This window comes from Amblyomma americanum, chromosome 6, assembly GCF_052857255.1.
Source record: "Amblyomma americanum isolate KBUSLIRL-KWMA chromosome 6, ASM5285725v1, whole genome shotgun sequence".
Classification (NCBI taxonomy): Eukaryota; Metazoa; Arthropoda; class Arachnida; order Ixodida; family Ixodidae; genus Amblyomma; species Amblyomma americanum.
The window spans coordinates 198,790,910-198,818,573 of NC_135502.1; the positions used below are offsets into that span (position 1 = coordinate 198,790,910).

At 46.2% G+C, this 27,664-nt stretch overlaps 1 protein-coding gene across 1 annotated transcript in view; it reads right to left on the bottom strand.

The window, feature by feature from the left end:
- LOC144095163 (calcium-activated chloride channel regulator 4-like) overlaps positions 1-27,664 on the bottom strand; it is a 601,494-nt gene that overhangs the window by 103,977 nt on the left and 469,853 nt on the right. Inside the window, exon 14 of the mRNA XM_077628955.1 lies at positions 6,762-6,926. Within this exon, the coding sequence (XP_077485081.1) occupies positions 6,762-6,926 (165 nt within the window). The remainder of the gene's footprint in view (positions 1-6,761; positions 6,927-27,664) is intronic.

Consider the following 27,664-nt stretch of genomic DNA (forward strand, 5'->3'; position numbering starts at 1 on the left):
AATTCATGGTGAACGCCTCTCTATAGTTTCGTGCAAATCTAAAGAGACGACATCCGTCTCAACATTGGATTATTGGTTATTTGAAAAGAGCGGTTGTGAACACACGTGAAAATGAGACAGTAGCAATGCAAATCCCAATATAGCAGCGTGTCAGTACGCTGTATCTGGCTTACTCATGAAAGTACTCTATTTTGAGAACTGTGCACAGTTGCAGCAGTAACACTGACTCCTTATTCCCACTATTGTATATTTTTTAATTGCAGAAGTAACAGCGCCTTTATTTTAAACAAAATCCCTTAGGAGTCAGCAACTCTTTACTGTCACTGTTAGCATTCCGCCTCTTTGCAAGAAAACAAAGCCCCAGGGCTTAGTGCCAGCCCCATTCTTAAATAAATAATCACAAAACCCAAACTTTGCTAAAGCTGGCGACATCAATGTTTAAATTTGAGCAAATTCTGCGCCTATAGGATAGTCATCAGATACGCAGATAAATACTGAGCTGCTATTTTCGTACAAACTTTTATGTTCCTGCCTATGCCCACCAACCATTTGCACAAAAATACCTACAAGTGTTGCAGGGGGCATCTTTGCGACTTAACCCTGCACTGGTAGGCACTGCTCGTAGATTGAACTGATGCAACCTTGGAGTTCCTCATAGATTAGAAGCTGGATAGAACAATGTTCAATCAGATTTGATACCAAACAAATCATTAGGAATAAAATGTATGCTGTTCGAATTACTGACTCCAATACTGATAGGTGAACAAGGCAATGAAGTATGTGATGCTTTGAAATTAAAGCAGCTGTTATATTTTCACAAATAGTGACAGCACGTTTATACTCCACCCATCGAAATTATGCCGACAAGAACCACAGAACATAAAGGCAAGAGCTTACAGCCGTTTCTTTCTCGGTTTCACTCGTGTTCCAGTGACAAAGTGATTGCACCATTGTGCTAAAATCAACAAGTAATCAGATTGGAATTCCAAATGCGGAGGCCGAATATGTGGTGGCAGAATACGAGAATGCACTTCAGAAGCTTGGGGCACATTCATCTGCTGCGACGCGCACGATTAAAAAATTATGTTTTTTTTTTGTGGGGAACTGTGGCATTTTAGAAAAAGCAACCTGTCTTTTTTTATTATAATAGCGATGCCGCATACCTCTTTCTGCAAACATGTATGAAAATAACAGTGGCCAAAAATGTTGCGCACATCCACACTAAAATGAGACAAATGCTTCGGAGAGCGGTAAAATAAAAATGCTGAAAAGCTACATGCGCTTGCAAGGTGTACTTCAGTGCAGACGTGAGCAGACTTGTATACAGCGCTCGTGCGGTACTTTGCGGAATGAAGGCGAACTTATAACGGAGGCAGTGGGGTTGACTGACAATGCAGGCGCTCAAGCGCTGGCGCATAGTCATAAAACAACCCATACACTTGTGACGCGTCGTTAATAAATATACGCTAATGTTTTGCTCCATTCCGCAGCACAGTGTTCCAGCGCTATTTGTGCCAGCGATATTTAAGACGCAAAATCACTTACCATGACGGCAAGACCGAAGTGAGACGGCAGGGATTCAAGATATTCTTCCGGGCAGCAGTGTCGAGGTAGAAACTTCTCTCCCACTGGCCAAGGACGCAGAAAAGCCAGCGCTTGTCTTGATTCGCTCACAACGGCGCCATACCACCATTCGCAAACCAGAGCGAGGGGCAAGCTCAGCCGTCGTTTACGATATCCACTTCGGTGAACTCGGTTAAGCATCCGTCTTTCCTTTCTCCGCCGCACATCGAAAAGCAGCAGAGGCAAACGCGAAGTCGTCGCTCACGATATCTGTTCCAAGCCAGGCTCCAGAAAACCCGCCGTGCTCAGTTCAGCGACAGCAATCCGAAAAGGCCCCGCTGCCGCTGCTAGACCTACGCAGCTCACAGTCTCAGCGTTCGCACTCATGAATCTTACGCCGTCTTCTGATCCCTTGCGCCGCCTGCTGTCGATTACATCTCGACTGAAACCAAAACTTGCTCTTTGTTCCGGAACTAAGCGAAACGCATAAGAGTACACAGTTCCACTGGCACGTTCTTTTGAACAGCAGCAGCAATTTGACCTCGCACCGCCTCAGCTGCCGTACGGTGTTTTTTTTTTCTACACCATTGGGAAGGTTCGGAATGGCGATAACCACACCATTAGAGACGGTTGATGAACGATCGCAAACCTCGTTGGCACGCCGTCAGTTCTAGCTGGTGTGACTTAGGTGTTTATGGTATCATGTGCGCCGTTTTACCGATGTTCGCGACTGGCGATGCGTAGTTTTAAAGCGGACGAACACCAATAAACCTACCATCTCGTGTCATTCGTGTTTAGTGTGTAGGCGGCACTAACGCATAGCCCTGCTCGTGTGAAAACATCGCGCGGGGGCAGTGCCGCACACTCTCGCTTGTCGGCCGGCCGCTCCAGGTAAATCTTTATGTGCGGCCGCATGCCATGTAGCATAAACACCCACGCGGCTCATTGTACACAACAGCTGATGTATGGTAGGCCAGCTGTAAAGCATGCGAAGAGAGCACACGCGGGGCGTTTCTGTCTCTGTGCGGAACTACCTGGCGCGGAACAGACGGGAAATCAAGCAAATCTCTTCGAAGTATACACAGAGGCTCACTGGAGTTGGCTCTCGGCTGCACGCACTGCACTGTGGCCACGGAAGCGCTGCAAAACTGCCCAGGATGAGACCCTGTAGGACGCAACCATGTCGCGAAGCGGTTCGGCTAACCCGGCATAGAGGAGGCGCAAGTGCCATAGTGTTCCAATTGCGCCACAATCACTGTTCAGGTCGCGCACAAAGGATCATTGCGCGCTGCAGCTGTGTCAGGGAGCGGTCAGTGGTGCTGTCGATGCGTGCACCACGTGCAATGCACGGTTCGGGGCGCTGCCTGGTTCGAACCGGAGTTGAGCGGGTTAGAACCCAGCCGCGTTTCAAATGAGGGGGAACGCAAAGTCGCCCGTGAGTGCGCGTTAAATATCCCAGGTAGTCGTAATTATTCCGGAGCCCCCACCTTCTCTCCTTTTCCTTATGGCGCGGTTCGGTTGTCAACCCATGTGCGTGAGACAGTTACTGCGCCGTTTCATTGCACTGTGCCTCCATGATACATGCCGGAGGCCAGTTGTGTGCATGCGCCGTTACCATGGCAACCGGGGAGGAGGAGTGGGTGCACCGCGCCTTTCCTCAAAACTTTCAAATTTCAGTTTTCTCTTTGTTCTTTCCCTCCCTCCTTTATTCCTTTCTTTACGGCGCGGTTCGGGTGTCCACTGAGATATGTGAGACGGTTGCTGTGCTTTGCGCGCTAGCGGCGCCATCTGGCATGACGTCACACCGCGTTCATCACCCGAACCGCGCTTCGTCGCATGCGCAGCATTGCGTATAAAAGGCGGAGATGTAATCGGTAGCTGTATCGCAACGCTTGATATGGGTGCACAGAAGGAGACTCCAGCCGCTGCTAAACAGCGGTATAGACGAGAGAACATTAACTCTCCTGATCCTGAGGTTTTCGCCTGGCAGTTGGCTACTCACTCAACAAAGTGAAAAAGAGCGTCAGAAGCCGAAGAGAGCAGCGGAGACGCCCGAACAGAGAGAAGAACGCCTTGCCAAACAGAGACGCCAGACTGCTGAGCGTAATAGGCGCCGCATAGCTGCCGAGATGGAGCCTATGGAAGGCGTGAGTCAACAAGAACCATCTTGAACAAACAGCGCGAACAAAGACGAGCACAAAAGACAAGAAAGCGAACGACACGGCGCTGACTAACAACTGAGGGTTTATTGCTGATCACACAAGTATATATACATGGATGTCGGCAATGAGGGAAAGGTTTACAAAGTGCAAAACCAAAAACAAAACGTAAATGTGACAACAGCAACATAAGCACGCTAGAAATCAGCAGAGATTATCAACCCCCAGGAGTGACAGCTCTTTTTGCAGAAGTGTTAGCGAAGGGGTACTTATACATGCATTTCCCTGCTTGAATATGTTGTAAGCCTCGATAATTTCCCTCGCAGTTTTTTCCCGATTTTTGGCAATGACCTTGGTTTCATGATATAGCGGTACGCACTGTTTTTTCTCTTTCTTTGCCCAATCACAATCCCGGCAATGAATGCCGAGATGACCTGAAACTACTTTTGACACTTTATAGCTGTGTTCGCTCAGCCTTTTATTTATGCAACGTCCCGTCTGTCCAACGTACTGCCCTCCACAAGGCAGAGGGATGTTATAAACAACCCCCTTATCACAAGGAACGAAGCGTGATTGGTGCTTAGTTGTGCACTTCGCCACTTTTCCTTTGAACTCATTAACAGATCGGCACAAACCGGCCAGACGATCAGGCGCGGAAAACACAACATCAACACCTGCTTTTTTCCCCACTTTTTTCAGGGAGTGTGAAATTCCATGTAGATATGGAATCACAGCGACACGTTTGCGGTTGTTGTCCGATTCCTGGCCGTCTCGTGTAGCTGGTTCTGACTTGCTCTTCTTTAGGGCCGACTCAGCTACTGACGTGATAAGATGCTTAACCAACTAGCCCGCCAAAACGTGTTAACGCAACAAGAACCAACCGAAGAGGTTGTGAAGGCCCGTCGTGTGACTGATCACACCATTCGAGTTTCCGAAAGTTCATCTGCGACCCAGACATTTCAAGCGGACATGTCTCTCATTGCTAAACATACAGTGCCAACAACAACCTCAGCCAGGGAAGCGTACCTTCCGCTACGTATATCCTGGCATAGCGGAGCTAAGCCACTGCCATTTTTTTTTTGTCGCAGGTCTTCGTAGATGACCGCTCGCACATCCTCGATAAGGTGGACGCAAGGAGGCATCTGGTGTGCGGTGGTCGCGAGTTAGACGGTTTGCTCGTTGCATGCAACTCCGTAGTGGCCGAGTACCCGCGGTGCACGAGTGGCGCTCTAGTGGCGCATGCATTTCGCCCAGCAGCGGAGTACCGCGACCACTGGATTCAAGGCGACTGAGGGCGGAGCGAGAGTCACTGGGTGGCGGCGGAGCAAAGGAGAGGAGCACGACAGTCGGGTAGCCATCAGCTCCGCCGTGTTGGAGGGACCCAGCTGTTCCCTGCACCCTGCTTTTCCCTGTGCAGGCGCAGGGCGGGGATGGTCGCCACCGCTGCGAGCGAGGAAATGGTCGCATAGTTCCTTGTAAATGACAGCTCCGGTCAGCTGCTCACATCCCCGCGTGGGGTTCTCCGCTTTACCGCTATGCCGATGATGGCTCTGTGAACCTCCGAAGCAGCAGCTCGGTGCGAACAGAAGCCACACGGAGGCGTGGCGTTGGTTAGCTGCTGTTATTCCAGCAGCGCAGCTGCCATGCTCGAACGTGGATAACTACGCAGGTGCCGCTTCAAGTTGAAGAGAAGAGAGTTTCGCGCACACTTGTCTCGTCGGAGAGTCATATTAAAGCCTCAGGCCGGCAAAAGATATCGTGGCTCAATCTGTTCTTCATTAACACCTTGTTTTTAGCCCGTCTCTGATCTGAAGCACTGACAGAAACGACGCACGAAGTATCCTAAGAGGCAAAAATCCATCGGTAGCACCCCCATCTATAGGCCAGCGGCCACGGTATCAGTCGGCTTGGTTCCTATGGACGCCGTGCGTGGTCTTTAGTTTCTTGCATTTCGACAAGTATTCCGGTGACGTACAGAAAAATTACCAGAAACGAGGCATAGAACACAAAATGGGCGAAACGGACACCGATGACAGCTCTATCATATATGTCTAGTGCAAAAGCAGTCATACGCTCTCCAACAACGACCGAGAATCTTGTCACTCTATCTTCGCCTAGCAACAAGAGTCACTACCAGAGCCGACCCGAGTTACACGGGTAGAAACCTGGGTAAGCTCGGGTAAGTTCTGGCAAGTGCGGAGCGGTGTCGCGCCAGCTGTGCGACAGGTCGCTTGGGAAGACCAACATGGGAGGCACAATACCTACTGGGGGCTGTCTTAGATGCAGCCACCTGGAAAATGCAGTGGCGCATCTCGTAACCACTGCGCTGGTATTGGTATTAGGACTTGCCGCCATCTATGAATGTTAAATAGACAATGAACAGTTCGCATATATGTGCATTCATATATCAAAAATAACATGTGACAAGCTTAAGGTGGAGCTTAACTGTCCTTTTCAGTTGAAGAATGAACACGTGCTTTCACACGCCTACATAATTTAATTACGTTAATCCCCTACCAGTTTTCCTCTTGTTCCCAGTAAAAGTCGATTCTATGGCTCTTCTTGATCACATTGATGTGCTAGTGCGGTAGGGAAAGACGCATTCACTATTTCGAAAAATGATAAGAATTTACCAACCACCAAGAATCAAACTTGTGTTGTCACGACTGAAAACGAGTCAGTGGTCACCGTATGGAAGTGAATGACGATGTAGCCTGTGCTCAGGTACAAGAGTGCAAAAAGAAAACTGCCGCACCGCAATTTGCTTTCGTCAACTTTCTTTCGTCAGCTGTCGCGCAGTGGCGAAAGTATTTTGTTTTCTGCCTTTTTCTAGCCTTTTTCTCGAAGGAAGTAGCCTATTTGTCATTACAGAAGTGTACTCCATCGATACAAGCAAATTTCATTTGCCCCTCAGTGTGCCTTTAAGTGAAGTTCTGGCGTTGGGGCGCTACGATACCTCGAGTAGAACTTTCGGCGTTGAAGCCCGTCCGCGGCACAAAAGGGTGGGTGGATTGTAGTAGTCGACTTGAGCTCACTCACCCGGTTTTCGCGCCAGATCTGCGAGCGAGCTTCGGCAGACGTGCGCCGGTACTGTGCTGCTCCCTTGATCGCCCGCGGCGCGAACGACGACGTGGTAGCGGCCCGAGCCGGAGTGGTCTGTGAAGAAGGCTGAGTACACGCCGTCGCCCGCGCTTGTATCCGCACCTGCGCCACATGGTCGAGGTGCTGGCTGTCACGTTTTCTTACAGCGCCCCTTCGTGCGGGGCTGTGGCATCGCTCCTGCATACAACGGAACTCATTGCGAACACTTGCAGAAGATGTGTACTTTCGTTACCCTCAGGTGCATAAAACCTTTCGGAAGAGAGGCATAAATATATGCAGTAAAAACTAACGAAAGCAAGAGCAATCTGCAACAAAGGCGCTCGGAGCTTAAGTGCCAGATGCAAGAGCCCCCCTCCCGAAAAAAAAGAGAACGAAGACAACTGGCTGGAAACTCTGACATTTGAGCGTGCTCTTGAGAAGGCAGGTCAGCCGCACTGTTAGCGTTCTTGAAAGAGATCATGACACAGCAGTCATTCGAATAATCACCATTGCAACTCATGCGAAAGAAATTTCAATGTGATATAGTGAAATTCACGATATATGATATATTTCGGAGCACAAGTACAATTAAACCTCGTTATAGCGAAGTCGAAGGGGTCCCGAGATTTATTCATTGCAGCCATTGCTTCGTTATACCTGTAAGCGACCTTGGTTGCAATTGTAACTGTACCATGACATAGACCTTGGATGCCACTGCATATACTGCGATCAGCGACGCCACCCTTTAGTCTGGCCCCACGTGCGAGCCCTCAACACGCGCACCTAGAGCCCATGACGCGAACGTGGTGTGAACAGGAACCGAATACAATAGCCTCGACAACGCGCGCCCATGTCTAGCATGGGCTTCAAAACTTAAAAAGAGGGTCTTGAAACAATAATGTCGCAGACGACAGGGAGACGCCTATTTAGAAAATTAGGTCTGTTTTCTAGGCGCTGAACTCGATACGACCCTCTGCAAAAGTGGACGCGCGGTGATGATTCTTCGCGAGTAGTCGTTTTTGGTTGGCTTAATGATAATTATGGCAAAACTTCATAAGGATAGGGGATCTAAAACAGAAGAGCGCCATGTCACAAGGTTTTTCGAAATCCCAGGTGGTGATATCATTCATGTCATCATCATCAGCACGGCTATGCCCACTGCAGGACAAAGGCCCTCAGTTCTCGGTATTATCAACACAATTTTCGAAAAAAATGTGTGTGTAAACATAAGCAAATTCATCACCAAATATGATATTATAAGTGTCAGTCAGCACGGCTTTACACCGCAGAGATAACAGAATCTGCTTTCTTAGTTCACACGGAAATATCAGGCAGAAACCTCCACGACAACAAGATTGCCATAGTTGTGTATTTAGAGATTAAGAAGGCGTTTGACACCGTTAATCATACCATACTAATTGATAAGCTTCTTGATTATGGTTTTAGGGGGAAAATAGTTGAGTTATTTAACAGCTGTCTTACCAACCGCGAACAGCATGTTGTAATGAATAACTTGGCCTCTAAACCGCAGACCGTGCTGAGTGGGGTGCCACAGGGCTTAGTACTGGCAACGATCTTTTTATCGTTATACGTAAAAGACTCTCCGTCAGCCTTAAAATATTCCTAAATAATAATGTATGCACATGACATGGCGTTAGTATTTATAGGAGACTCAATAGGAGAACTAAACAGCAAAATAAAGGATGAACTAGTTAGGGTCCTAAATTGGTTTACTACCAACCAGCTCACTGTTTAACACTCAGAAAACAAAATACACTGTGTTCAGCTCTAGGGAAAATTTGAACACAAACGAAATCACCTTGTATGTAAACAATGAGCCGATACAATGTATAACAAGTTTTAAATACCTAGGTGTGCATTTCGATTCTGTCATGCACTGGAAAAATCACATAAAACAAGTGTGTTGCAAACTTTCATATGGATGTCAGATTTTCTTGAAAGCACGAGAATGTTTTGATTACCCGATTCTACACATACCATATTTCGCTTTTATACACAGTCAGTTAAGTTACTGTGTAGAATCTTGGCACAACACAAACCGCCCCCATATCTTGAACCCATAGTCAGACTACCAAAGAGCCCTATCGAAAAATCTCATATGGAACATTTGTGTCTCGTGTGAATTTATGTGTCTACCATGTGGCCATACGAGACGATATGTGTCCAATATGTGCCTCCTATAAGACAATGCGTCTCTATTGGCTGATTTTTGTCCCTCATATCTCTCATATGGGCTTATATGTGTCGCTCTTATCCCTCGTATGGTCAATGTGTCCCTCTTATCCCTCGTATGGGCCTAATGAGTCTCTCGTTCAGTTGTCTGAGCCAAAATATGGTTCTCCCATCAATCGAATGGGCCGATATGGGTCTTTTATATCACTCATTTGAGCCAATATGCAGCTCTCGTATAATTCATATGGGTCAACTGCGCCTCTCAGTCATCTCGTATGTGTGCCTTTTATATGGCTCATATGAAACTAAATGCATTACATTTCATCTTATCTTTCACGCGGGGCACTTGAGCTCATAATTAAAGAACACCAGATGGTCAAAACAGGTCCATCTAACGTTGTGGGATGTTAAATTCCCGGTATAGCACCATTCCACATTGTATCAGCTCCGCACAACAAGTGTGAACAAGCATATGAGATTTCAATATTGTGCTGTTTCAAAGCTACATCTCAGCTGAAGCACGCACATTCGAAAAAAGTTTTGGAAAACCATCAGAAAATGAATTAAGCCAAGGACACCATCTACGACATAATAGATAATGACGCCACAAAACACTGATTCCTGAGATAAATGACTCAAGTAACCTCCAATAATAAGGAAGTGATTATACAGATGCCAAAATTCCCTATACATATATCCTAAGCTTGAGGGCTGTGTTGAATAATTTGCCTTTTTGTATATAATGTGCTAATTACTGAAAGTGAAAGATAATATTGTAAAAATAAAGCTTCAGATGTCTTCTTTCAGGGGTGTAATTCATTTTTTGATATAGTCCTCCACTGACACTGATGCCCTTGCGTCATCGATGCGCTATTGTTTACACGCCCTCAGAGAAGAATGAGGCTGGTGGCCCCAACTGTGCACTAAAGGTCTTCAAATGTTTCTTCAGCTTCTAAATAGCCAGTGGCTAGAAGGCGCTAGGTCGGAACTATGGGTGGGTGAGGCAGAACATCCCAAACTGCAGCTTATTCTACACGGCGGTTTTGTCACCTAAGTTGATGTCATGCCGAGCATTGTCAAGTTAAATAATGAATTTTTTAGGACAAACATTAAGTAAAAGTGCACGGTCGTTCAGCATCCTCAAGTTAAAGAATGCCCGAAATAACCGTCTGCTTAATGTGACAATCATCACAAATAAATTGTAACTTAGAAGGACTTTGGTGTAGGCCACTTGGTATGATATCGTGAAGAGCAAAACTGCAAAACAGGACGGGACTGAGGCAGGCGACAACACAGGGCGGTAAATTGATGCATATGTGCCACGAGCTCAGTTGTGAGATGCAGACAGCGGGCATCTACTGCGCTTCTCGTCTTTCACAGTCAACACAGCTGGATCTTGCATGCACGTACAGTTCGTATCCTCTTTCTGATTGGAAACAGCATACACACTACCATAAATAGGACTCATTCGACGGTGGATATTGATAAGGCGAACACTTTCCGCCATTCAAAATTAGGTTTCGAAAAACTGTTCTACCTGTGCAATAATGTATACCGACATTTTCCTTTTGACTACTTCAATATAAGCGGTGTCATGTGCGAAATGAAAACATCATGAAAAGTGGGAACATCAAACTTTCTTTCCATTGTAACGTCCTTTCCTTTCATGAGTTAATTAATGTGTTACAGACCACGAAGTAAAAAATATACTGAACAGCCCTCGTACAAACAGAATCCACCATTACCATCTGTTCAGTGAAACAACTCTACATAATACACAAAAACGCTACATAACATATCATGACACAATAGAGTTTTGTACACAGACCAGACGAACAACACAACAGCAAGTGACATACAATATTGGTTATAATTCTCTACATTTACTATAGTCGAATACAACTTAAGAATGAAGTAGCAGATGCCCCTCATAGGACCAGGCGTTGTAATCAGCATGGAGGAGCAGGACACAACCAGCAGTGTTCCTGCGAGTTTCGATGGTGACGATGAGATGTGAGCCCATTAACGGGCCAATGTGATCAATTAAACGTCTGCGTACACAAGCCGGCCACGCCATGATGGAGGGCTCCACATTAATTTCAACCGAATATGCACTGACAACGCACAGCAAAGAGGCGTGTATTTCACTTCACCTCTATCGACATGTGGCTGCCCTCGTCTGGATTTAACTCAGCTTCATTGGGCATTGACCACACCGGAGTGAATAAACGTACATCCAAACCACTGTCACGTGACAACTAAGGAACTGAATACGGACAGGTAATGACAAAAAGAACAGTTGGCCATATATGCCCTCTTCACTGTGCAAACATGCCCACCAATCGGAGAAATAAACAAAAATAAAACTAAAAAGACATCAAGTGTCACCTGCTGAAGAAATAAACAGCCTAAACCCTAGTACACCTTCATTCACAGAAATGGAGCTACCTGTCACAAGGAAATGGGTGTGGCAGGCACGCAGCAGCCCAATTATATAGTGTGCGCCATCCTCATTGGCTCAAGTTGTCGTACCTTCTATAGCAATGCAAACAACTTGTGAGATGAAGTATAGAGAAGCGTTGTAAGTAAAAATATGTTTTACGGCCCTTTCATGCCATTCTGTTATTTCTTCAGCAGCAAAATATATAGCCGCCGCGGTGGCTCAGTGGTTATGGTGCTCGGCTGCGGACCCGAAAGACGCGGGTTCGATCCAGGCCGCGGCGGTCGAATTTCGATGGAGGCGAAATTCTAGAGGCCCGTGTACTGTGCGATGTCAGTGCACGTTAAAGAACCCCAGGTGGTCGAAATTTCCGGAGCCCTTCACTACGGCGTCCCTCATAGCCTGAGTCGCTTTGGGACGTTAAACATTCATAAACCAAACCAAACCAAAATATATATTTATTGTTTGGAAAACTGGATTTAAAAATCTGTTTTTTCCTCGCTACCTCATTGAAGTTCATATCTACACTGAGAAATACTCAGTCATCCCTGCTAGAAAGTGAATGGTGGGAAACCAGCCGTGGAACCACCACAATTCCCTTGAGAAAAGGGCTGGTTGTGCTGATAAATGTATTCCTTTTTTTTTATCTTTACCAGCTTAAAAAGATTTTCAATGAAAGTAACCACTTCGTCATTGGAATGCAGAAATTTGTTGTTACATAGTAACTGGAATTTATCTTCAGTGTCCATCTAAACATGCTACCCAACACTGCACCTTTGGTGTTCACACACTGACAAAAAAGCTAGTGATGAGCTGTCATGAACTGAATAAGATTGTCATGTAAAACACAGGTTGCAAGGACGGCTTACACCAAAAACGCCTTGGTTAAGAATAAGAACAGTTTTAATGTACCTTTTATTGCAACACATTTAAAATTTATTCCCGGTTTGTGAGGGTTGTTAACTCGCATTTCAGTCAGCTGTTAATTGGTTTGATCATAGAAGGTTGTGGCCAAGTACTACACCAGGGTGGCCAAATCCTGCTCTGGTGAGAGAGTGCGTTGTCGGTTCTGGTCACCGAGATCAGGCCGCACTCCAGGCCTGGTTATGCAATTCCATCGAAACGCGGATTTTTTTCTTGAAACCCGGTGGAGAATTGCGCGGCACCAGGATTCGAACCCCGGTCCTCTTGCACGCGAGGCGGATGCTCTACCTCTACGCCATCACGCTTTTCAGTGAGCTGTGGGTTGCAACACATACATTAATCTTTGTTCTTAATGTTTCTATATTACACTCCCATCAGAATGATATCAGTACGGCAGAACTATAGCCAGACCTCTGCAGCATGAAAAGTGCAAAAGAGAGGAAGGGACCTGCGCACAGATGTCACATATTGGCATGTGTTTAACTTCATGGTAACATAACGACCATTGTTCAACAGATCTGCTCTATACCTGCAAGTGTCAGGGGCATCAATAACGATAACATGGGGAGCTAGATGAGTTAGTTAATTCATTCTAAAAAAGAACAGCACGAAAAAATCATGAACTTGCCTTTAAAGCCAAGTGCTATATTTCTGTTGAGGACATTTTTGGAGCTGCTCGCCTTTCATTTGTATTTTGCATGCCACCGTTGTTACATGGGTATCAAAACTGTACATACAAGAAGCCAGTATTGGCTATTGTTCCGAGCATTGTGAACAAGATTTTTCTTAGCTATAAAAAGACGGCCTTGCAAACTGCGTTGGAAAGTTTTCATAATAGGATTTTGGAGTGTGTCATCGACTACCTGTTTGTTTATGGACAGAAACAATGGGCAACATGGGCAGCAACAAGTTCAAAATGCTGTGGAGAGTATGCTGACAACTCTCCCGGGGATTAGTAATCCATACAGAGCAGCCATCGACAAGCTCACCCTGACTCCATGTATAAAAATGCCTTACGCATAATTACAAACAAGAAAACACGCACCCAAAAGGTAGGTGTTATGCTCCTTAAACGTTACGCCTATCATTTTTCTTTCCATGGCTCGCTGCGTTGTCCTCAACTTAAGCTGAACACTTTACGTTAGCCTCCACGTTTCTGCCCCATAGGTCTGTACTGGTAAGATACAGCTGTTGTACACTTTCCTCTTGAAGGGTATTGGTAAACTGCCATTCATCACCTGATGGGCCCTGCCATATGCTCTCCATCGCATTCTTATTCTTCTGGTTATTCTCTCATGATCCGGATCAACTGTCACTATAGATACCTGCCCTAAATAGACGTATTCCTTTACCACTTCCCGCACCTTGCTACCAATTGTGAACTGCTGTTCCCTTGCTAGACTGTTAAGAATAGAAGAAAACCGCAAGGTCATCTGTATATAATAATGCCTTATGCCTCTTAAGAAAGCAAAAAACACGCACCCAAAAGATAGGTGCCCATACTCCCTTAAAGCTAGTTGGTGCATTACAGAATGTGACAGCCATCAGTCCCTAGTATTACAACCAAACGCTTTAACTTCATCTTTTGATCTATGGTTGAAATCAAGTTCTTTTGTGTTCTAGTGAATGGTGTTTCATTATTTCTTTTCTCCTTATTTTGAAAATATTATTTCTTGGGACTATGACCAGGCTCAAGAAGTGTAATGTGATAGTAAACTCAACATGGTTGAAAATCCCCTGAAGTTGCCCTTTCATTTATCTTGTAGAATAGTCTTTTGAAGCAAATGCGAACACTTTTCATACTTTGCAATCTTCCACTAGCATGGATCCTGCTGCATCACAGAACCCGGGTGTTCTTGCTGAGGTCAGCAGCCAGGTATGATGGTGTCGCATATTTAGAATGTAAGACAGACTATTGGGCTTTGATGTCCCAGCGGCCAGTGCTGACCTAGGAGCAAAACGCAGACGGAAGACGAGGCTGACAAAGTTCAGTTTGGCGCTCAGGAACGCTTGGCTACGGGGGTGCGCTGTCCTAACAAATATTGTTGTCGTCCACACTTCTTTGATTTGCGTCTTTACACTTGGTGGAGGGGCAGGGTGCGCCGTGCTATCAAGAAGTGTGGACGGCTACAATATTTGCTAGCACGGCGCACTTCTGTAGCCAAGCGTTCCTGAGCGCAAAACTCAAATTTGTCAGCCTCGTCTTCCGTCTGTGTTTTGCTGCTTCGTCAGCACTGGTTGCTGGGGCATCAAAGCCTAATTGTAAGTCTTACAAGAATGATTTTGTAAGCTCGAAATGGTTTTAGCTCTCATCCTTGATAAATGCAGAAAAACAATCCAGAAACTGGAAACATGGAAATGAGCATCACTGCACACCTCTTGGAAATGGGAAATTTTTCGTCCGAATGATGTGAACCAGAAAAAAATTGCCTACACAGAAGCCCCAGACACAATTTTAACCTTTGGCAGCTCAGAGCAGCTTTGCTTCGCGATGGCTTTGTGGTCGAAATCCAGTTTTGGTTTGTGTTCTAACCCGCCGCGGTGGCTCAGTGGTTAGGGCGCTCGACTATTGATCCGGAGTTCCCGGGTTCGAACCCGACCGCGGCGGCTGCGTTTTTATGGAGGAAAAACGCTAAGGCGCCCGTATTCTGTGCGATGTCAGTGCACGTTAAAGATCCTCAGGTGGTCGAAATTATTCCGGAGCCCTCCACTACGATACCTCTTCTTCCTTTCTTTTTTTACTCCCTCCTTTATCCCTTCCCTTACGGCGCGGTTCAGGTGTCCAACGATATATGAGACAGATACTGCGCCATTCCTTTCCCAAAAAACCAATTATTAATGTTATTATTTGTGTTCTAGTTGACGTTTCATTATTTTGCAGAATTATTTCTTGCAACACAGACAAGGTTCAAGAAGTGTAATGCCTGCACAGGAGCCCCAGGCACAATTTGAACCAGTGAAAACTCAGGGGAGCTTTGCTTAATGAAGGCTTAGATCACTAGGCCATCATCACAACCCCTCATCTTTCATATTCAATTAGTACAGCGTTTTGTGCTAACATTTATTTGCTGTTTTAAATATTCATAATATTTCATCTGTTCTGTGCTTCGGAATATTTGGCAGCATTAGTGTTGCCAGCGTGTAGTGGAGACTGAAGGAGAGTTAAAAAGGCTCACTTGTGTTGTCAAAGGCAGCTTTATATGACTGCATACAAACGTAACCTGGTGGCCCATTGCGCTCCTCACTCAAAAGAAGAGTGAGCGATGTGTCAGGTTTTATCATTAGCAGTGTTTGCAAGGAAAATTGCCATTTTCTACACATCGCAGTCCTGAGGAATGGGATTTTAGCAGTTTTAATGTCGCAAATAATACCTCTCTCCAAAATCTGTTAGAGGTCTTCATACAAAGATTAGGTGCAGCTGTTTTATTGCAGGCACACCTCGGCAGCGGAAATTGTCAGTGCAGAGCGGTGGCGCTGGCTTGTTTCCCGAGGTCGAGACTCCTTGTTTTGCAAGGACATCATAAAACGTTGTGTGGATCCCCACAAAAATGAAGCTTCCTCCTTTTGATGCTCCTTCGCCGAAGTGCCAAAAAGATCCTTCGGGGAAGCAGCATCACCGGCTCAGTATGCTGGCGATTCCTTAAGGCTGGTGCCATGCAGAAGCCTCGAATGAGCTCAGAAAAACTAGCAGCTACGGGTAGTAAGCTTCTTTCATTTACATTTCCTGGCCGACAAAGGCTTAGTTCATTTATATGTGCACGACTTTATCTTACAGCACCTGCATGTCTTGAATTTTGCCATGATTATTACTCTTTCAGGTGCATTTTGTGCATACATTAAAGCTGCACGAGCCACCGAGGATGAGAAAATGCAGCGAGCAGTTGAATCGCTACCTGGCGGACATGCTGAGGGACATCAACTAATCATTGCCTGCACCTGCCCCTGCCCCTGTAGTCGCTGACTGTAGTCAGATAAAAAAGGATAAAATGAAGGGAGCAAAAAAATTATTTCATTGACTGCAGCCGGGTATTTAGTGCTGGGATGCAGCATTTGCTGCACTGAAGGGTTGCAAGTTCATTCAGGTAGCCTACATATTCAGAGCTTTTAACTGTACACCAGGGCAAGAGTTTCATGGCTATTGTATCCCCATGACGAGGCCCTCCTATCTGTACGAAGTTTACGAGGCCCTCGTATATACGAGGGACAGGTATGACACGTATCCAATAATTGCGTATATACGAGACACGTATCACACGTGTATATGTGTTTCTACATACGAGAGACGCGTATGCCTTACGAGCACATATACGTTAGAGCACATATGTATACGAGCACGTATATATACGAGCATATATATATATATATATATATATATATATATATATATATATATATATATATATATATATATATATATATATATATATATATATACGAGCACATATGTGGGCACATATACAATAATTGCGTATACATGAAACACATATAACACATATATACGAAATTTTTCAATAGGAAGAGCCCTAAGAATCATCTAATATTCCAAATACACTTGCCCTTGCAAGCCACTTTTTTTGGCAGCTCATATTTTAGCTTTACATTCAATTTATATCTTAAAAACAGCATAGACAATTCATAAAATATTGCAATCCAATGAGCCGTTTCACCGAAGTATCTTTTTGTAACTCCTACAAGGGACATTATAGCTGCAAGTTCAAACCATTTTAACGTACCAATATGCCGCAATGCATACCGAAACAGGCTGATTGAGTTCAACGGTGCGCTAATACAGAATGGCATTCCTAGAGATCTTAAAATGAAAAGTAATGTTTCACAACGCCTTAAAATATTCTTGCTGACTTGGTACTTTTGAGGACGGTTGGACGGTAAATTTTGTCCGAAATGACTTTATTAAGGATATGTGCAATGAAATTCCGCATGAAAAACAATTGTGTTTACAGAAACATTTTTGATAAAAAACATGCGAAAAATGTGTGTTGCGATTTTGTTCTTTAGAATTTATCTATGTGAGAAGTGTTCTCTCTACCTGCTGCATTTGCAAGGTATATTTGTGATGGACCTGACACTAGCCTTGGCTATGGGTTCTGTACCATTGTGAATAATTTCTGTGTCCTCATTTCAGTTTTCAAACAAAATAAATAAAAAAGGCCTCTTCCATGTCTCTCTAATTCAACCTATCTTGTGCCAGCGGTGGCCGCCGTATGCTCGCAAATATCTTAACCTCATCCACCCACACAACTTTCCGCCGCGCGCTGCTACCCTTGCCTTCTGTTTATTTATTCACAGATACTTGCAGCGCCCGAAGGCATTATTGCAGAGGGGACCTACAAGGAAGTCAATATTTGTAAGTGCTATAGTCAGGTGATGAGAAATTGAAACACACGGAACAGCCATAGAATACAGCAAAATCAGACACACGCAAGCATACATAATTGGCCCAAAGTTAAGATTAAGTGATTCTGTGAATAAAAACACGAATAAAAGCACAAAACGCTTCAACAGATGTGCAGTCAATGACATTTTTGGGGAGTTTGTTCCAAGCAGATTTGATATGCGGAAAGAAAGAGTTCTGATAAACGTTCGATCGACATTTCATTTCACGCACCTTAAAAGCGTGATCAAAATGTAGAGATACAAAATGTGGCAGCTGAACATTTAGAGTTTTAGCGAGCCCGGTTTCGCTGAAACAGACGCGATTAAAGATTTCTGGGTTACTGAGCATGCGCTATTTACTGCCAATTTTCCAGCCAAGTCATGCCTTTATTGCTGAAACGCTGGGTCGAAAGTTGTATTCATTGGCGACAAAACTGGCTGTACGGTGCTGCACTCGTTCTAAACCATCCGATAACGTAATCATACATGGATCCCACACATCGCTAGCATACTGAAGAATCGGTCTAATGTGTGTGACGTACAACAATTCTTTTATATGTGTTGGGGCTTTATAAGAATTACTCCGGTTAAATTCAACATTCTGATGCTTTGCCTATCATATCTTCAATGTGGGTTCTCCCTGTAACATCCCCTCTGTAATACACACCGTGGTACTTAAATTCAGAAATTCTTCCCTAAAGAGTAGAATTCAAACATTACCCAGAGTTTTTGGGTTTAGTTTTCGTGTAAAAGCTACATATTTACATTTATTTGAATTATGCGTCCTTTTCCACTTGATACACCATTGATAGAGGCCGTCTAGAGTTTGCTGCAGGGTGCGAACTTCGTGTTTTTTTTTTTTGAAGCAATGTTTATGGCCTCAGGGCATAAAAACTACGAAGTGAGAGATGAGTAAGATGCTTAAATAAACAAAAAAAGGTGGGTTGATCTGATGAAATCCCGAAGTGAACGATGATATGGACCCTGTGTCCAGGCAATATAGAAATCCGGATTGTCCGGTGAGAGTCCCACGGCCGCCAGGTGCCGAATTCTGGTCGGCTTCAGCGTCGGGCAGTCCCACAACAGGTGGTGGATATCCGCCTCACAGTCTCTGTTCTCTCAGACAGGACACCCGGGATGGGGATATAAATCTTTGAAATGCGGCCACTTGCGTGTCCCACCTGGAGTTAGGGCAAGCCCGACCAGTATCCTCCGAAGCGCAATCTCCTCTGCACGGGTAAGACCACGGGGGAGGGTTACCGCACACGGAGGGATTCGAGCACGTGTGCGGCGCCGGAGGTGTACCTTTCTTGTTAAAAGGAGGGTGGTGTCATCCAGAGTCACGACTCGAGGCAAAGACGAGGTTGGGGTCGAAAGGCCGGTCGCAGAATCTGCGCGGCTTTGTGCGCTCAGGAGGTCACGCGGGACCTACTCAATACGGATTTGCTGCGGGATGCATGCCGCTAGACGATGGATGTCTTGGGAGATTTCTGGGGTGCGACTGACTCGTCGTAGTAGGCGTGTGACGTGAAGGGCGTGGGTGCAAATGACAATGCAAGCCGTGGGTAGCATGGGAAAGGCGGCCACAGAGCAAAGTGCCTCTTGAACCGCAAGCATCTCTGCACAGGAGGAGGAAGGAGGTTCTGAGAGGCGAAACTTTGACGTTTTGTGCAGGCCAGGCTTGCAAGGAAAGTAAACTGCCGTTGTTGTTTCGCAGGCCTGGATGCTTGCGTCAACGTACATAACGATGGAGCCATGTGGCAGATTGGCGCTTTGCTCCGTAATTCGGTCGCGAAACGACGATGCCGCGCGGGTAGATGATGGCCGACGTAGATCAGTTGGTTCGTTGTCGCTTAGCTGCACAAAACGCCAGGGAGGAAGAACTGGCTGGGGCGGCTGTAGAATGGAGTGCGATGAAGCTTATGCCCTGAGTACACTCATGTGTGTGTAAGGCTTGCCTTTAGGTGACGAGCTTCGCGTCGATACTGCTCCAGCTCATCTATTGCAATCAGCTGCGCATGTTCTTGGAGCGCCACGATCGGGGTAATGCGGGGAAGAAAAGTGATGTCCCTCATTGCCTCTCCATTAACAGCTTCCAGACTATCGCATTGAGCCCTCGTCAAATGCTGGAATTGGGCTTGGTAAACGAGGCGCGGTTGCACAACCGCCCGCATCAACTGTCGTGCAACATGACACGGGCTCCACCTGTTCTAGGAGCAATGCGTCTAATAAGACCCAACGCCTGAATTGCTTGCTTTTTAGCCCGAGAAAGCCAAGCAGTACCTGTTCCTGACTTGTGTATTGTCAAGCCCAAGATTTTTACCGTCGAAATTTCTTGATTTGGAGTTCCGGATAGATGGAAACGAATTGGTGTTGCAGCCAGTTTACGGCGCCCCAGCGGTTGGCGACTGACACGAACGTGGTCTTGCTCACTTAAAGCTGCAGACCAATTGAAGAAGCAAAAGTCTACGTAATATCTATGGCTGATTTTAGGCCTTCTGTTAGTCATCAGGTCGTTGTGAGTGCTCCACACCATTATGTCATCAGCATACAATAAGAACTTAATATCAGAGACATCATGTAAGCGCCAAGCAAGGGGGATAAAAGCTATATTAAATAAAGTTGGCGATAACACCGATCCCTGGGGAACGCCGCCAAGAGGCACAAATGATCCGACAGCCTTACCACTGAAGCATATGGCAAAGTGTCGGCCTTCAAGGAAGGATTTAACAAAATTGCGCACTCTAACGGTGAAATGCAGTCTGTAAAGGGATTCGAAGATGGCAGCATGACTAATATTATCGTACGCCTTTTCAACGTCCATGGCCAGTACAGTACGTACATTGTGGCTGCGAGTTGAGGCCAGAACTGCTGGCGCCAAGACAGCCAGTCCATCTCCTGTACCTGTGGACGTACGCAAGCCAAATTGGGCGGGTCGGTAGAAACCATGCTGCTCAAGCAACCACGATAGTCGTGGGGCATGCATTGTTTCGGTAAGCTTGCATTATGTTGGCGTAAGCAATATAGGCCGCTAATTTACGGGGTCTGTCGGCGGCTTCCCCGGCTTTGGTATGGGGATCACAATAGCCGCTTTCCAGGTTTCTGGTACGACGCCTTCTATTCATAACATGTTAATGGTGGCGAGGAGTGGAGGCAGTACAGCGGAACTTAAATTCTTGTAAACCTCGTACGGATTGGAGTCCGGACCGGGCGCGGTCTTCCGACGGGCCTCGTCTATTGCTGCAAGCAACTCGGGCATTGAAAATGGGCTTGCAATTCCTTCGGCGTCGGCTGTAGATTGGAGCTTATCGACATATGCTGGAATGGCAGCCAAGGGGGCACCTATGACCCATGGAGGCAACACATCATACTTGGGGAAAATTTTCCGCACTGCCTCTCTGGCGAAACCATCGGGAGCTAAGTTAGCTGCGAAGCATGCTGTGGCCGCTGTGTCAGGACGACGCGAACCATGTTCCATTGCATGAAACGTTTGCCAGAGAGCAGCATTCGATGACTTTGTCGAGAACTGCTCACACCACGCATGCCACTGCCGTCGCGAGAGATTGTGTTCATATCTGCGAGCCTTGGCAGTAAGGTAATTCAGCCTTGTCCATGCTTGCGCAGAAGTCGGGTCTCGGGAAGCTGCCATCTCCGCTTGTCGGCGAGCAGCCCACAGGTTAAGCAGACCTACATCCGGCGCCGGGCGATTCACTTCCGTCCAGGTGACAGCAGTAGCCTTATTCAGCGCAGTTTGTATGCAGTCCACAAAAAGTGTACATGATTGCAGAGAGAGATCTTCGACGGTGGTGCGAAACGTGTCCGATTTGACCACAGAACGCCTACGGCGTAATCGGCGGGCCCTTGATGGATGGAGACCGATGATGATAGGATGGTGGTCACTACCCCAGCTGTCTGGCTCCAGGTGCCACGACGGAGTCCACGAGTCCACGGTCCTGACCACCACGTAAGGTCCGGAGCATATGTTGTACTTCGAGCATGGCGCACTTGTTCGCGTGATGTTAGGCTGTAGACGACGCAGTCGTCAGTGTGCAAGCGGATTTTGCAGAAAATGTTCCTGACAATATCATTAATATAAATTTAAAACAAATAGGCCCCAAACCTGACCCCTGAGGTACACTGGAATTAATATCTACAGAGTGGGTGTAACACTATTATTTACAACTTATTCTGATCTATTGGAAAGGTAGTCGCGAATCTATGTAATTAGAGCATAGTGCAATCCGAGGGAAGCAAGTTTAGGCAATAAAAGGGTATGCGGTATGCAGTCAAACGCTTTTTTAAAAACCAAAAATATGCAGTCCACTTAATTTCCTCTGTAATAATACGAAATAATATCATGACTGAATTCCAACAACTCTGTATAACCTGAAAGCCCAGACCGGAAACCATGCTGTACATTCGCAAGGAGATTTTTACTTTCCAAGTGTTTTATAACGGCATTGTCAATAATATTTTCTAGAATCTTGCAGTTTAAGCGCACGGCCTGTACACATTTCTTACTGTGTAATAAGTTTGTGTATGTTACATCTCCCCCTATCCTCTCTTCGTCCTCTCACCTCTTTCATTTCATTTCTCCATTCTGCCTGCTATCCTTTATTTCCGCTGCCCCAGCTCAGGTGCTTCAGTATCGATGGCAGATGCCGTGGCTAGCAAAAATGTTAAGCTTCATTTTAATTATTATGTTAATAAAACACTGCTATTACTATTTGTGAGAGAAGTTGGTCGGCTATAGTTTGAAACTGCAGATTTGGAGCCACTTTTATGGATTGGGACAATGTTAGCTACTCTGCATTCTTTAGGAAGACAACGAGAGTCTAACGACTTGTTATATAGCCCAACTAAATATTGTGCTATGACCTCAGCGCATGCTTTCAGAACATAAGATGGAACTGGATCAGGACCAATAGAGGTTTGAACATTAAGCGATTGCACCTGCTGCAGAATTTATACGTAACTGTAATAGGTGACATAGGTACAGATATAACTTGGTTGGTGTCAGGAAGTTCTGCACAAAAGGGAGCACTAAAACAGACCGAAAATAACAACTAAAACAACAAACTTTGTCAATCATCAGTGACGTCACCTCCGTCAACCTATAGGTGTGGAACGCTAACCTGTTTCCTCCCATGAGATTTTAAAACCTTCCATAGCTGATTAGGATTACGCTGAATTTTTTTTCCCAAAGGAGCTAAGGATTTCATTTTTGAATGTTTAATTTAGCTTTGATATCGCGCGAAAAGACCTTCATTGCTTGAAACGGCTTGTTGCCCAGTGCACGGATATCCCGATCGAACCATGGCTTATCACTTCGCTCTTTGCAAGACACCACTTTTGACAGTACGTGTATGACAAGAGTTGAATTTGTTTTTAAAGAGGTCCCAAGTTTTCTCACACTCTAATGTATGACTGCTGTTTAAAAATTCAGGCAAGAAGGAAAAAAGACCATGTCATTGCTTATGGAAGGTCGTCATCATCATCATTATTTATTGATTCCTTAAGGACCCTTCACAGGAGATTGCATAAGGGGGGGGACGTACATAGAACAATACCCGAACAAAGCCAAAGAGGTTGAAAAAAAGAAAAACAAATCTAGTAAAACATAGGTATAAACATACAATGAGGGCAATTAGGACAACGAATACAATCAGTAACATCATATGAGAACACAATTAAAGCCGTTAGAAAAAATCAATCGAGTAACCTTGCAACTGACACCGTAAAACCCGCAACGGCATAGTTATGATCACTTAAACCAGGAATTATTAATACTTTATCTGCTGGCGAGGTAGTGTTTGAGGATATAAATGCAAAATAGAAGAATTCGATTGTTGCTGTCTAGTAGACTTATTTACGTGCTCTTTTAGGTCATTAACTGCGATGAGCTCTGAAAAGACAGTGCTCTGCCCGTGCAGACTTCGTGAGTATAAGTTTTTATCCTTGCATTCGACCGGGGGGCATGTTAAAATCACCACCGAAGATAACATCATTATTCAGTGTGGAAGGAAACCGTGACAGGTTGTTGTAGCACTCGACACAATTTTGACCAGGTGGGCGATACAAGGACCCTACTGTTTGGATACCACCACTGCGCTTCGAAATATTGCACCACACCGATTGACTCCACGCTATAGACACTGCTATCGGCTTCGAACGGAATCATGTTCTTGCAAGCACAAAAGCACAAAAACACCGCCCCCGTGAGTGTCCCTGTCCCTGCGGTGATCGTTATAGCCAGATGAGAAACCTCAGCGTCAACAATAGACTCATGTAGCCAGGATTCGGTTCCAAGTACGACGTCAGGCTTTACTGAAGATATCAAAGTGGCAAAATGATCAGTTTTATTTTTTAGGCTACGACAACTCACAACAAGGAAAACTAACTTACCGACCACCGGATTCGACCGACGCGGGTTGGGAACGTGTGAAGACGAGTGGCGGGGCCGATCCTCAAAGACTAGCTATTTTGCAGTTCCGACAACCTTTTCAGAGGAGACGTCATACGTGAAGCAGCGGTTGTTGGCGTATAAGTTGTTGAAACGCAACTTCAAGGCTATTTCAAGTGAGCGCGCTTGGGCAACAAGCTTTGACTGTGCACGGCGCACAGAAGGACTCAAAATCTCGGATCGCAAGTGACTTGACTTTAAGCTTCTTGCAAAACGACCAAACTCGGTCCTTGTTTTTGAATGCGCAAAATATATCTGAGCCTTTTATTTCATCGTATTTGTCAAAACGGTGTGCATGCTCAATACCAGCCTCTGACATCGATTGTCCTAGTTCGGATAGAAAAAAGCCAGTGACTGTTCCTCACGTTGCTGCCAGGTCTTGGTCGCACTATCCTCTACAGTAAATATTAGGTTATTTCTTCGGGATTTATCGTTAGTTCAATCACTGACAGTTTTAGAGCGTGCACGTCACGGGACAATTCAGTGAGGTGTATTTCATCACGGTTCATTTTGATCATATTTTTTTCAAGAGTATGTACTCAATTTTAGCAGACTATCGAGCGTGCTAGCCATGGAACAGTGCTGCACTTTGACGGATTGCAGGTCATCAAGGAATATGGCGTGACCTTCCTCTATCATTTTAAGTCATCAACACATCGTCCATAGTTGCTGCAGCTGCATCTTCATGGTTTATGGTTTGGTTTATGGGTGATTAACGTCCCAAAGCGACTCAGGTTGTGAGGGACGCCGTAGTGAAGGGCTCCAGAAATTTCGACCACCTGGGGTTCTTTAACGTGCACTGACATCGCACAGCACACGGGCCTCTAGAATTTCGCCTCAATGGAAATTCAACCGCCGCGGCCAGGTTCGACCCGGCGTCTTTCGGGCCATCAACCGAGCGCCATAGCCACTGAGCCACCGCGGCGGCAACAGCCGCATCCTCAGGGTAAATGTTTGTCTCAACGTCGCCCGACACTAGCAACACCAAATGTGACCAAGCACTGTAACGCCAGAAAGCATATCGAGACATTTTCGGATTGAGTAAAATAGAGCGTTTGGGCAAGACACCGCAATATTACATCGGTTCAAGAAACGAAAAAGTACGCATTTCGCATGTAATTGATCTGGGTAAACAACTGACTTGAGCACATCCAAGAGGCGATGTCGTGTCCCTGGCGGCGCATGCAGTAACGTCTCATATGTAGCTAGGCCATATCACTGCGATAACCTATCACTTCTAGTTCCAAACGATTTGTTGTCCAGAAACCAACACCAGGGAAACTGCCTTCATGATCGGGAGAGGTACGGCTATTGGTAGGGCGTGGCTTTCGAAGGCACTTGGAGCCGGGACAGCAGTTGGCGGGGCTGGTTCCAGTGAAGCTGGAAAATCTGTTGACGCCAACGGTGCCAGCAGTGTGAAAGCCAGGACCTGGGTAAACAAGTGACGTGAGCATATCGAAGAGGCAATGCCGTGCCCTGGAGGCCGCATGCAGTAACGCCCCTTATGTAGCTGGCCGGGCCATACGCTGAAATCGCCTATCACTCCTAGTTGCCGGACGATTTGTTGCCCAGAAGCCAACACCGGGGAAACTGCCTTGATGATCGGGAGAGGTTCGGCTGTGGGTAGGGTGTAGCATTCCAAGAGACTTGGAGCCGGGACAGAAAAAGTTGGCGAGGCTGGTTCCAGAAAATTTGTTCACGCCTACGGTGCCAGCAGTGTGAAAGCCATGGCCTGGGTAAACAACTTACGTGAGCACACTGAAGAGGCGGTGTCGTGCCTGTTACCCTTAAGTACTACCGGTTGCCTTGAATTCGTAATACAGTCCTTGCCCAAGCCCACTTCTTGCTCTTGATTTCGACTAGGATGTCATTGATTCGCGTTCCTTCCCTCACCCACTCTCCCCGCTTACGGTCTGAGTATCATATTTTTTTTTATTCGAGAAGTGTGCCATGAGGCATAAGTTGAAAAAGGAAAGGGGGGAAGGAATGCACGGGATTGAAAGTTAAAAGAAGGAGTGAAGAGCCGTTGCGCTGAGGTAGTCGCAGAGGTTGTTAATGAAACGGTTGTCCATTGTCCACTTCACGAAGTCACTTTCGCGGTTCCACCGCAGGCCCACCTCCCTGAGGAGCCGTTTTCTGATAGCAGCCGTCGCTGGGCACGTCCACAAGTGCCGCACATCACATATGTCCGCTGCAGCGCCACAGTGAGGGCACCTGTCAGGAGCTGGCAGATCTTTGGCACGCCACCGATGACGGACAGATGGTGTCAGAGCCGCCCCTGCCCGAATCCGGCGCACGGATACCTCCTCCTGCCGAGTAAGACTACGGGGGAGAAGGGTGCGAACACGGAGGAATTAGAGCGCGTGTTCGCTGGCGCAGAACTTCGGAATCGGAAACGTGGGACAGGAACGGATCTGGGGGAAGAGGGGAAGGTGGCGGATCGTCTAATGTATGAAGATGAGTCATAGCATCCGCTTGAATGTTATGTGGATCCTGGGCATGGCCGCGAATCCAGTGTATGCGCACAGGACATGGATACTTTGCGCAGAGCACATGAATAGATTGTGAAATCTCGAACGTTCGTCGAACAGCCTTCAGCTGTTTAAGGGCGGCGCGGGAGTCGGTGTAAATGTGAACTGTATTGAATGTTGGAACGAGCGGAAGGGAAGCAATGGCATTGTAAATGGCTTGAAGTTCCAATGTCAGGGGAGTGCACGTATCCGCAGTATACGTTGCGCGAGAGTTGAGATGCGGATGAGATGGACTATACACAGCAGTAACTCCCCTCTCTGCAGAATGAGATGCATCCGTGTATAATATGCACCCTTCAGGCAGATACGCTGCTGATACCGACGGGGAAACAGTGGGGCGATTGTCAGTGAGCTGGCAATAGGACCACGGTGGAAGTGTCTTTAAACGATGAAGATTGAGAGACTGTTTTCGAGCTCTATTTGCCACCCGTTGGTCGATGATTTCACTGAGTGTATTAGGTTGGGCGAACTCCTGTAGCACAGGTATGGGTGTTAAACGAGGCAGATATGTTATGACGCGCATAGCATCACGATTGATAGCTTCAAGGGAGTCCCACTGTCTGCGGGTGAGACGTTGAAATTGAGCCTGATATACTATTCGTGGCTGAAGGATAGAGCGCACAAGCTGGCGGGCCGTATGAGCACGTGCGCCACCAGAGCGCATAGCTATGCGACGAATCAGACCTAGAGTACCGTGAGCCGATTTACGGGTGGCTGTCAGCCACGGGGTGCCAGTCCCAGATGTATGGAGGAAAAGACCAAGAATACGAACAGTTTCTACCTGAGGAATCAGAGAATTATGTACCGTAAAATTTAAAGGGGGAGCTTTCCGTAAGGCGGCTTTATTTCCAATTCGAATGAAACATGATTTAGTAGGAGAGAGTGTTAAACCCAAAGGTGGGAGGCGAGATGTCAA